This window comes from Anneissia japonica, unplaced genomic scaffold, assembly GCF_011630105.1.
Source record: "Anneissia japonica isolate Jap-2015-1 unplaced genomic scaffold, ASM1163010v1 scaffold287981_len1045443_cov154, whole genome shotgun sequence".
In the NCBI taxonomy this organism is placed as follows: Eukaryota; Metazoa; Echinodermata; class Crinoidea; order Comatulida; family Comatulidae; genus Anneissia; species Anneissia japonica.
In genome coordinates this window covers 578433-591725 of record NW_022695194.1, presented here as the reverse complement: position 1 = coordinate 591725, position 13293 = coordinate 578433, and the positions used below count along the sequence as shown (strand labels likewise).

Below are 13293 nucleotides of genomic sequence, written 5' to 3'. Positions count from 1 at the left end.
ATTGTAACCTTTGGTAATCAACTACATTTTCCACATACATAGAAATTTTTAAAACTTTATTAAAAAAAAACCTAAACCATAATTCACGACTATAGACACTTTTTGACAAAAATGAAAAATTACGACTTTGTTACTCAATGAGAAGTGTTCTAATATAGACAATGGGTCGTGTCTCATATTATTTGTTATAGTTTTATTATTCATTATTTTCACTTGACTCGCATAAATAATTTTATTCGAAGAACATTTATATGCAGTTGTACTTCACAGCACTTCACTTGCAAGTTGCAATTTCTAGTCTTAGCTTAGCTAGCCTATTTGTTGCTGCGAAGCAGTAAATTTATATTCTTGACAGCAATTTGACCTCTGAAAGGTCACTGTTTGTCAAAAAACAAGGGCCTAAGACGACTAAAAGGCGGAGTTTCCTTCTTTCGTTCTGCCGGGTAAAATCAATTACTTTAGGCGACGTTTGTAGACTAACCTACACGTACAAACGTCTGCATGTCGCGACGCTCGAGTACTATTATTAAGCGTTTTTACTATATTTCTAGGTTTCCTATTTCTACGTTTAATCGGCCTATGTCTCAGCCACAATTTTTTGAGGCCAATATCATTTACGAACCCAGTTCAACTTATTTACTAGTCTATATCAGCGTGCTAATTATTACATTTAGGCGACGCTTGTTGTAGATTGGCATACACGGTACCAACGTTAGTTTTTACTATGTTTCTACGTCAGCTCGAGACGCTTGAGCATTACTATTCAGCGTTTTTACTATAATCATGGGCAGTAGGCTATAAATGTCAACTCGGCCCAAGTCTTGGCACAGTATTTTGAGGCCTATAGTATTTACGAACCCAGTTAAACTTATTTATGTCAACGTTCTAATTATTACATTTTAAAACAATAATTAAAAATGTATTATACTAGGGGGCCGCGAAACTGTGGCCAAGTTGACGTGGTGCCGAGTTGACTCGAATTAGATCATGCTTACGTTGTGTGGTGCGTTGGCAGTCAACTCGCCTCTACAAACTCGCCCCTAGTAAATTCGCCGCCTTGAAAACTCCCCATACATCATCTCACCAAATAAAAAATTTTAGGCTTAGACTACTGTAGCTAGGATGGTATTTAGGCCTGTCCTTGAAGGGACGAAGGTCCCAATGATAAACAACGTCGCTCCTTGATAGCTAGCATTTGTCTATTTAACATCACAATAATTCATTATTAGATCTACAGTTGTTTTTTGAATTGTACTCCACAAATCTCAGCCGATACCTCGCACAACTCGTTAACGGCTCGTATCTATTGTCGTGACGTCATGGCTCGCTGGCTCACACTTCTGATGTCTCGCACTTGTGATCAAATAACACGCTGGCTCGCACTTTGGCAACACTCTTTGGCAGTCAACTCGCCCCTAGAAAACCCGCCCTTGAAAACTTGCCCCATAAAAAAATGTACACTTCCATGCAGTCTTCAAAATAAAAATTTTAACCTTTGGTAATCAACTACATTTTCCACATACATAGAAATCTTTGAAACCTTATTTAAAAAAACATAAACCATAATTCACCACTATAGACACTTTTTGACAAAAATGAATAATTACGACTTTGTCACCCAATGACAAAATATGACATAGACAATGATGGGTCGTGTCTCATATTATTTGTTATATTTTTATTATTCATTATTTTCACTTGAGTCGCATAAATAATTTTGTTTGAAGTTTTTAAACTAGCCTATGCCAGGGCAAAGACGTGCAGCACTGCACTATTCTAGGTAGGAGGCCTGTTATTATGCATTATAGTATTAAAAAAACTGCTGATTCTTTCGCCGGTAGTGGGCCTGAACCACAATATTTATATTTCTTTAAAACCTTATGTTAATCTGCAAATGGTCAAGCAATTAGGCTTAGCCTAAGTCGAACTCGACGTTATGGTACATTTAAATACGTAAATATTATTTAAATATGCATGAAAAATGTTTGAATGATGATGTAGCCCTAGGCCTATAGGCCTATAGTTATTACATTGTTTAGGAATTTTAATTTTTGTTCTATTGATATTTTCATTGTCTCACAACTAAATTGAAAGATATACAGATTAGACTTGACTAAAGATTAAATATTAAAAAATAAATAAATAAAAGATACGGTACATCCTATGTATAAATGAAAAATAAACTTCATATATTAACGACACTAAAATTAATTAAGTAATTAGAAAAAAATAAGATTTTTATAATAATGTTTAAAGGAATATTTAAACTTCTTGAGATTTTATACTTTTAAGACTATATAATTCATTCCATTTTTTAGTCAATTATATAGTAAAACAATGAAGAGATTTAAGTATTGATGATGCTGCTTATGATGACGACATTAATTTATCTGAATGAACCTATGCGATGAATTACCTGATTATATAATTGTATTCAAAGGTTAATGTTCTATTTTTCAGCAATAAGTGTGTTGTGAAACCTGATTAAACAACGGTACCAAAATCGATATCTCCATGGCTCTAGTCAAGTACCTTAAATTCGCCTGGTATCGTACTCCAACAACTGGTAATTAAATGATGACTTTATAAATTCACCATGGTGAATACAAATAGAAGAATAAGGAAAATTTATATATTGACAATTTCATAATACCTTAATTATATTATTCAATGCTCAGATAATAACATGACCATGTTTATATTCCTATACTGAAAGTGAAAATAACGTGCAATAAAGTGAAAATATGGTAATACTGAAAAAATAACCTGATACTGCTAATATTTTCCTTTTCTTTGTAAATTACCAGATAATAGAAATAATAAAATTATGTAAGTGAAATTACCATTACATTAGTTTTTATTATATTTGTTATGGTTTGTAATGTATATTTTAATGATATTAATCGCAATATAATATAATTTGTAATCATTATTATAAAAACAAATTCATTATAATTGTGAATAAAATATCAATAATATAAGGTTGTCTAAAGCTTACGATGATCAATATTAGAAATATTTTTAATTGTTTTAGTACAAAATCACAAATCTTCGTTGTCGATTCAACGTTAAATAGATTTTGAATATAGGTTGCTCAATCAGCTCTAATTTCAACGTTGGTTCAACTTCAATGTACAAACGTTAAACCAACATCACATAACGACGTTGTATTAAGGACAAGAATCGACGTTGGATAAACGTTTACTTTATTTAACCGACCGAAACAATTTCTACGTCGATTAAGTCCGTGTAGAAAGTTGATCCAACGTCACATCACGATGTTCTATTGACGACCAGAATCGACGTTGAAGTAGACATTGAATTCATGTCAGTCGATTAAACGACCTAAAATAAAACAATTTTTCAACTTCGATTCGTTTAACTACATAATCCTACGTATATTCAACGTCGATTCTCCTCCTCAGTACGTCATGATGAAGTTGTGCACTGACGTTGAATCAACGTTGATAGCAGGTCAATTGATTAAACAACCACCAGTAACCGTCTATTCAACGACATATATGTCATATGTGATGTTGATTTAACGTCAGTGTTTTTTTTTCTTTGATTTGTTTATATATCCTTTTAGGCGATAGCCTAATTCACTATTAAACTATGAATATGTTTAATTGTTATAATATTTTAGTCAGTAATTTATATTTTAGGTGATTTATATTCCACTCTATCCTCTCCCAACAAACTTTTCATTTAACAAACATGCCTTCTTTCTAGCACACTCGCCCCTAACAAACTCGCTCCAAAATAAAGTCACCATTTTAGGTTTCGTCATATTAGACAGGATGTGATAATTATAATTTTTATAAAGATTAAGTTTAATTATTATTTCTATTTCGGTATGTTATATTAAGCCCTTATAATACCGTATTCTGTTTTTTTTTAATGCTTATATATAGTTTAAGAAATACTGTATATATTATTACATTCCGTTTTAATAGCTTTATATAGGTGTATCATAATTTAAGGCATAGTTTATATTACAGGTACTGTAGAATCCGTTTTGTCTATAGGCGCATATCGATTTTGTTATTTTATGCTTATATATAGTTGAAGAAATACTGTATATATTATTTACATTCCGTTTTAAAAGCTTTATATAGGCCTATCATAATTTAAGGCATATTTCATATTTCTGTAGATTCCGATAGGCGCATATTGATTTTGTTAGGTTTTAAGACCTAACGTATTCAATATTACAATTCAAATTTGTTAGTAGGCCTATACCGATACAGTATATTTTTACGAATTTATTCATAGATTCCATTTTGGTAGGCCTGTCCGCCGGACCGATTTTTGCCCCGGACCAAATTTTTCCTGACAGGACTATTTATTTTTATATACATATTATATTCTCCTTTAAGTTTAAGTATCGATTTCGTTTTTTTAGTCCGATTTTTCCCTTCATTCTCAGGTGAGTTATACTCTCCGACAACACCATTGAATGTTAGTTGTGGGCAGATTTTTTTGGAGGCGAGTTTATAGGGTTAAGTTTGTGCTGGAGGCTAGGTTGTTTGTGGGTGAGATTCAAATTTACAGTAGGCCTACAGTAGGCCTACGGTAGGCGACTTTGTATAAGTTAAGGGTATAAGATCTTAAAGGAAAATTTCCAAGGGAAGGGTTTGCTAAGAGCGAGTTGACTGGTGGTATTCCGTTACATTATACATAAAGTTTATATTTGTATGGATTTCACAAAGTAATATATAACAATTTTCACAATATCGTTATGTTGCTCATGATATTAAAATATTTAATTAGCTTTTATTTAATAAAATTACCATGCCATACGTTTTAAAAATGGTAAGGCGTTTGGTGAAATTCAAATTCCTGATTGCTATTCGATGTACAGGTATGTCAAACAGTACAAGGTCTAATAATTGATGGGGATATTTTTATATTAATGATTTTAATTCAAATTTATTAACTTATGTTGCCAAATTAATTATGGACTTAAACTTTTCATTTGCAAATTAGTCAGTTCCATTTTGTTTTATTTTATTTTCCAGATTGGACTAAATATATCTTACCATTCGTCGTTAAACTTGTAAATTTTAACGTGAATACAGGCATAACAAACAACCGAATTTTAATTCAAAATTTCATAATTTTCTATTTGATATTTTTTTTATAAACTGAGTGTATAATGGGTTGGGTAAGATACTTCTGGACATGGTTGTCTAGTAATACAGGCATTTTTTTTTATCATATGTGGAACACAATGAATTATAAAGTACAATGGTATAGTACTTTCATATAATTTTAATGGTGTCATTTTTTTTCTTTTAAGACGTAGATAGTCAAACTTTAGTAGCTTATATGGACACTTGAAAAAGTTTAGATGACACTGTCTATGTATTATTGTGTGTTTCTGAATAAATATGTTTAAACTGAAGAATCTGGTAATAATTTTGTTTTTATTACCAGATTTTTTTATTGTCAAATTCAAGGTCGTATGAAATTGTTTCAACGCTTATACCTGATGTCCATCTTTGTCTACCCTTTTGTCAACGTCAATTCAACGTTGATGTTTTACGCTAATCCAACGTCGATATTTAAGTCCATCTACCGTTCAAATCCAACATTTATCCAACCTCTTGTCGTCGTTGGTACTTGACGTTGTTTCAACGTTAATATTTAACGTCGATCCACCTTTTAAATCCAACATTTATTCAACCTCTTGTCGACGTCCGTACTTGACGTTGTTTCAACGTTGATATTTGACGTCGATCCACCTTTCAAATCCAACATTTATCCAACCTCTTGTCGACGTCGGTACCTAACGTTGTTTCAACGTTTATATTTGACGTCCATTCACCTTTCAAATCCAACATTTATCCAACCTTTTGTCGACGTCGGCACTTGACGTTGTTTCAACGTTGATATCTGACGTCGATCCACCTTTCAAATCCAACATTTATCCAACCTCTTGTCGACGTCGTACTTGAAGTTGTTTCCACATTGAAATTTGACGTCGATCCACCTTTCAATTCAAACAGTTATCCAACCTCTTGTCGACGTCGGTACTTTACGTTGTTTTAACGTTGATATTTGACATCGATCCACCTTTCAAATCCAACATTTGTCCAACCTCTTGTCGACGTCGGTACTTGACGTAGTTTCAACGTTGAAATTTGATGTTGATCCGCCTTTTAAATCCAACATTTATCCAACCTCTTGTCGACGTCAGTAATAATATTTTACGTCGTTTCGACGTTGATAATTGATGATGCAATGATAGACGTCAATCCAACGTTGCACTGATAGACGTCAATCCAACGTCGACATTTGGCGTCGATTCACCTTTCAAATCCAATGTCTATTCGAAGTTGCTTCGACGTCGGTAAATGACGTTGTTTCAACGTTAACTCGACGTTGAAATGTCTGCTGGGCCATGTATGTAATCACCAATTAATTAATTAATATAAATGGTGACTTTTATTTCAGGATGTCTCTACTAAAATTAAAAAAACTCAATCTAGTGTGGTGGGTGTAGGGAAGTATTTTGTTTGTTTGAAGCCTTACTGTGTGACTGTGTCTGTGGCAGTTGATTAAACAAACAGAAAATTACCTGACTTTCGTCAAAGTTGAATATAATGTTTTCTTTACGTTTTAAATTTACTGGTCCTAGGTTCTGATTAGCAACTGGCTCCAAATAAATGATATGTACTGCAGTAGTTACTATGATGACGGTTATTAAATACAGGTCTCCCTCCAATTAAAGTCCACTTTTGGGACCGGGTTTTCATGGTCTTTAGCAGCTTTGGTCTCTAGTTACAATAATAAAAATAAGACATAGTCAATAGTCAAACAGAAAAGTGGTCTTTATTTAGAGGTAGTCTTTAATTGAGGGTTTTTCATTAGAGGGAGATCAGTAATCAAATCGGTAGGCCTAGGCCCAGGCCTAGGTGGGTAGCCAGAGAGTTGAAAAATATAAATAGTAACAGATTTGCTAGCGAAGGGAGCACAAAGGCGCACTGGGAACTGAGGGTTTAATGCTCATGCCCTAGGGAAAAAAATCCGTTTTCTGCAATAGTTTGTTGGTGTTATTTGACGTCAGGTTTTTTGGTTTTGTCATGGTTCTATCTAAATACGGATCCTATGCCTAGTTCTACAGTTGCCCTGTGCTGTAGGCCTAGGCCTATGCCTACGTGTATATTAAACTGCGAGGCATTTAATAACAAATGTTCCTTTTCATAGTTTTAAATCAAGAACAAATCTGACAATATCATGATGCATGAGGCAATATGTGCCTTGTCTGTCTCATGCTAGCAGCCCGGTTGAATTTGCCCTGGTACTGGCACATATGCCTAATGTAATTATTTTTACTAGTGATTCTTAGGCATGACGTTTTTTATATTGTTCATGAGAAGTTGCTAGCTATAATATTACAGTTAAGATTTCTAAGTCTGCTTTCAGTGTCGGAACAGGTCACAATGTCATTCACCATTTTGATTGTGCTGAATACTATTTTTGTATTTCCTGTATGACTGCTCATTTGTGGATTTTATATATTAATAGTTTATTAACTTTTCTTTAATTAATATTTTTTGGTTGATGCCATTAATTGATAAATATATGTTTACTTTTAGTTACATGACCTGAGGGAAGAAAGTTCAACAGCATTATTAAATACTGTAAGTCCAGGCTTTATCTTATTATTACTATACAATATTACGTCATTGTTTGTTAATTATTGAAATGGTGGGCTATCAGCACGATATGTTAACCTTGTATGTACTGTATTCGTATGTTTATCATTCCATAATGATCACTTCAAACAGTTTAATTACCTATCATATTTTCATTTATTATTTTCATTATAATTTATTAATACATTGATTTAGAATGGGAATTAAATGTTTTAAGGATGTCATGTATCGCGGCTTCAGACAAGTTATTATAATGTTTTAAATTACCGTGATAATTTTTAATTACCGTATTATTTTTTCATAAATATTTTACATCCACATGTTATTTTAATTATAATTGTGTTTATTCTAATCTGTTGAATTTGTTTATAGGACTAATATTCAGCAGTCAAATAATATATTAACAAAGGTGATCATACGTACGTTTGAAATTAAATCTATTGAGTTGGTGTTACCTTGGGACTTTATCAAAAGTATATATGGTTTTTATAGCTGTAATATAGCAAATGTTTTACTGAGATATTCAAAAGAATATGTTTGGTTAATTTAAGTTTAACAGTAATAAAAAATCACTTCACTTCAGAGAACAATACTAAAAATCATCCTACATGTAGAAATATTAATTATAAAATCAAAGAAGGCCGACTGTAAATTAAATAGACACACTTTTGTGTTCACTTTTTACAGAAACTTGAGCAAGTTTGTAATGAAGAAGATGTAGTTGCCAGAAGAGATTACAACGATGAGGACGACGGCAGTATTATGTGAATGCGTTTGATTTGTAGCACATCCTCTTTATTGGTTTTGATACAACTTTCTACTCAGCAAATGGTTCTATTGTGACAGAACAGCTATAAATTTCCTCTGTCAAGGCTTGATTCAGAGACAGTGTAGCCATCTGCTTTTCTCAATATCCTAGATTTTCAAATGTGCACTATGGAGTTTTTGTACACTGGGCCTCTTGTTTATTTTTGATATTTGTTTGACATTTTTAAATCAATTGAACTTGCCAAATACTGAATAGATGATATGGAACTTGATCTTTTATTAACTGTACTTACAGAAATAGTATAGAATTGTCAGCACTTGACTCTAACTTGATTTTGATTTATTATTTTTTTGAATATTGATTATTGTAAATCCCTTTGTCCTATATTGAAATTGAGCTTTTGCTAAACTACAGTATAACAAAGTACAGTACAGGACGCATTAAAGATTAAAGGATAAACACATAATGCGTATACATAGTGTAAGTAATTTTCGTATTGTTGTCCTCTTTTGTCCAGGAGCATCAAAGTTAACACGATATAGTTGGAATCATACATGTGACCAGAGGCCGACCTAAGGGTATCCACGGTTTAGTGTACAGCGTTTGTTCAAGTTTTGAAAACGCCTTGGAACACCGATCAAACTCAGAAGTTTTACCGTTATTTTGATGTTTTTAAACGTTTTTAAAAAACTCTTAAAAGGTGTTACCAAGACTAAAGTCAATGTTAACTAGAGTTAAAGACTTTGGTATTGTAACACATTTTAAGAATGTTTTAAAAACGTTTAAAAAACATCAAAATAACATTATAATGACGTTTCTGAATGTTAACTTGAAACGTTATTAAAACGCTTTAAAAACTCCACATACAGTAAATATGTTTTAAAACGTAATATAACGTTTTACAAACGTAATTAAAACCCTTTGTACACGTTTTTAAAACGTGATACAAGACCAAAGTCGATGTAACCAGGGTTATTTTTACGTTATAATAACGTTTTTTATAACGTTATTAAAACGCTATTAAAACGTTATTAAAACGCTATCAAAACTCCACAAAATTAAATTTTCGGAACGTTTTACTAAAACGTTTGTTGAACCAAACCCATACGTTTTTATAACGTTTTTTAACGTTAAATTGTTAGACTATACATACTGTATCAATCAAAAGTGTTAAGTCATAGAAATAACATTTTAAAAAATATTGTCGAAAATTAAAAAAAAAACAAAAATAAATTTGACTTACTGTAATCATCAAATTTCCCTGATTCACCTGTAGCCACAACAAGCGCCGATTTCCATTCCAATAATTCCTCCCTGGGATAAAAATAAAATGTTATTGGTGAATGTAAATAGTGTATTAATGGGATTGTCAAATGCATTACATTTGTATAATTAGGAAGAAATATCCATTATTTTATTTTTGGAGACTTCAAGGCAGCGGAGGGCTTAACGAGAATAAAAAAACTTTTCTGAAATTTCCATTTTTTCGTGGCGGCGAGTGCAAAAAATAAAATTTGATTTTTATTTGAAATCATTATTATTAGTGGACGGCGGGCTCGCTAAACAAAAAAAGGAGTCTGGCCTTAGCAACACTATGAAAAATGGCGGAGCTTGGAGGAAATATCTATTGACGAGTCATTCGCTCTTTTATGAAAATAATAGTTTAAAAACACCGTCTTTGAAACAATGGATATTGATTGGTTAATAAAACTACTGGGCTCCCCATGCTATTGTCAATTTGACATTTATTATTCAAAACCACATTAAAACACACATTGGAAGAGGCCTATAGTGATTGATTCAAAGATTTCTTATATACCAATATAAAAAACAACTATGCAGCTACATGGATGAACAATAAGTGGAAGAAGCAACTTAATGCACATTTGGCCTAAGGCTTACCTCTTTATACCTATCCAGTACAGGGGTGGCGCCAGGATTTGCCCAACTGGGGACGGGGGCGAGGTCACTAACGGGAGGGCCGATGCCCCGACAAGGGGTCAGATTTCCCCGACGAAAGCAAAGTGGGCGTGGTGGAGCTTCGATTAAAAGGTTTCGAAAGTGGTCCAGGGGCCGGGGTGAAGCCCCGAAAATTTCGACAGGTTAAGGGTTTCAACCTGTTGTTGGACATATTATAAGAGAAGAAGGTGGAATTGAAAGACATATCGTCGAGATGGAATTGAAGGGGAAAAGGGCGAAAGGAAGGCAAAGGATGAAGATGCTTGATTGGATGAAAGAAAAGCTGAATGTGAAGAATGATGTAGAGCTTGGGAATATTGCGAGAGATAGAAAGAGATGGAAAAAGACAGGACAGACACTGACAGACAATCCATGAACGCCTACGGCATAATATGCTATGGTACATGAAGAAGAAGAAGGGGTTTCAAAGACTTATTTAATCGAATTTAGAAAATGTGTAGAAAATACATATAATTTTTTTTTAAATTCCCGACGAATTGTACTTTTCCTCCCCTACGGGGGCCCTGCCTCCCTCTCGCTGGCGCCACCCCTGATCCAGTAAAAAAAATTTAAAAAAAACCTACTGTATCATGCTATAAAATTCACTTGTCTTTAAGAGTACAGTAACATAATTTCTGACTTATTGTTATACCATTATTTTATTTTATGTATAAGATTCAAATTAATGCTTACATTGATCGATCGGTGTTTAGACCGATGACGTATTCATATTGCTTGTAATCCACATCTTCCTTTTCATAGATCCACAATTTGAACAAATTTTCTCTCTCAGGCATCCAGCTTTCTCTGGATTTTGCATCTACGATAGCCATATCAGCGTAGTTACGATCAAAACATTTACAGAACCTGTGTCTGTATCATTATAAATATAAAATTTCATCTTTTAAACAAAAGAATATATATTTTTTAATAAATATAATTTACGTGCGTAAATCTTGTATTACGACTTACGTTTTTAGATTTTCGACAGTTTCGTCTGCAGCTGAGGAAGAAGTCAAAATTATGACTGATGTAGATACAAAAAGGTTGATTTGTGTCGAATGATACCGCCTCTTCAACGGATAACTCACGAGATCCTTTTTTCGTTTTCTAAACATTACCATTCGATCTTGTTTCTGAATCCAGTCATCTTGTATATTTGACAACTTCTGTACTTGCAAAGAAAAGTTCAATCAATAATACACATTCAATAATAGTGCATTAAGTAGCGGAGCAAACAGTTTACGGATTCATTGATGATGCTTCTCTGTTGACGGAACGACACTTTTTATTTACTTCATTTATAATTATATTTATTGTTATTATTTATTTATTTTATGATTATTATAATTATCATTATCATTATGATTATCATTATCATTATTGGCTTTTCTCAGCATTAGCTGGAAAATTCATTGTTTTTGTAATAAATTAAATTTTGAGGACCATTCAAAAGACAAAATTAATGTCGGACCAGATATTCCAAAAACAGATCTACTGATCTGAATGAAACTTTCGGGAAAGTTTAACTTTTAAGCTACAAGGAAGACATTATTCAATTTTGGTTCGGGTGTAAATTTGAGGGTAATTTACAATACTAAAGTCCCAAACTTATATATTAAAAACTCACCAATGGATCTAAATGAAATTTTATAGTTTTGATTATGATTAAATTTTGGTGAGTAGGGTGTGAGCATGAGGACCACTTAAAGGAAAAACGTCCCAGACCAGATATCCCATTTTAATTTTTATTAATACATAACTCCATCATATTATGGTTTATATAAAAATGTTTCACAAACACTGAATTTTACTTGAATAAAATGAGGCTCGTTGATCGTATCAATCGGTAACATCAGTAGTACAGAGGTGACGTGCTTGCTATAGTCTTGTTCAACACTTTCTTTGAGATGCTGTCCACGAAGAATCAGCTGATGTAACATGTGTAATGTATTCGCATTTAAGAGGTGAAATATTTCCCGGTGGTCTGGGTCCCGTATAATTGCGGCCTCTAAAGACTGAAGCAATGTAAAACTGCTTGACCAGTGTAGATTTTAAGTTTAAAAGTCTTTGGTTTAGTACCGGCACTTTTTGGACCAACATTTTATTGTTTAAAGATATGTTACAAAAACACATTAACCATCATCGTGGTACTATAATATGCAATAAACCTATATCAGGCAACTGTTTTATGCTATTAAACCACATTACCTTTAATTCGTCGTAAAGCCTTGTTAGCCAATCGGCTGGTTCGGACAGCCGCATCTGAAAGTCCATTTGAGAGACACACCATTTAGCATGAGAATTTCTTTCTAAGTTTCCAAGTGCCTGACTGAATGCTGTAGAGTGTTTTCTATTAGAGAAATTTATTAATTTATTAATGCATTAAAAAATTAAACGACACCAAAATGATTGTTATTTTAAAGTATTCTGCTGAAGACTGTTGTAATAATAGGCGCTTTACGCAAAAGGACGGGGAGACGTCGACAACGGAAATTCGGGTTAAGCGCCCTATTGTTTACTGTGGCCTTCAAGCTCTGACTAGCACAAAATCAACTCATATCCGTCTTCCCGTCCTGTTGCATAAAGTGCCTATTATAGCAGAGTCGGGACAAAATATAGATAATCAAATGAATTAGCATTAGAGGCCTATAGGTCTAGTTGTTTATTCCATTCACCCGATAGGCTTCACTAAAATATTTTTCTCATATGTTTGGTATTCTCATTCTATGTTCATGGGTTTGTGAATGTACAAAACACCATTGAATATACTTTCAAAAAACGTGAAATAATCGTTTATCTATTTAAATGAATCCAAAATTTATATCAATGTAAATACAAATAATAATAATAATAATAATAATAATAATAATAATAATAATAATATAATTACTATTATTA

General features: G+C 32.8%; 1 protein-coding gene across 1 annotated transcript in view; it reads right to left on the bottom strand.

Annotated features, from left to right (window-relative positions):
• Positions 1-13293, bottom strand: part of LOC117101412 — a 62319-nt gene that overhangs the window by 23744 nt on the left and 25282 nt on the right. Inside the window, exons 17-21 of the mRNA XM_033241391.1 lie at positions 12604-12745; positions 12207-12410; positions 11365-11561; positions 11086-11265; positions 9677-9747 (exon numbers count right to left, since the gene is read on the bottom strand). Of these exons, the coding sequence (XP_033097282.1) occupies positions 9677-9747; positions 11086-11265; positions 11365-11561; positions 12207-12410; positions 12604-12745 (794 nt within the window). The remainder of the gene's footprint in view (positions 1-9676; positions 9748-11085; positions 11266-11364; positions 11562-12206; positions 12411-12603; positions 12746-13293) is intronic.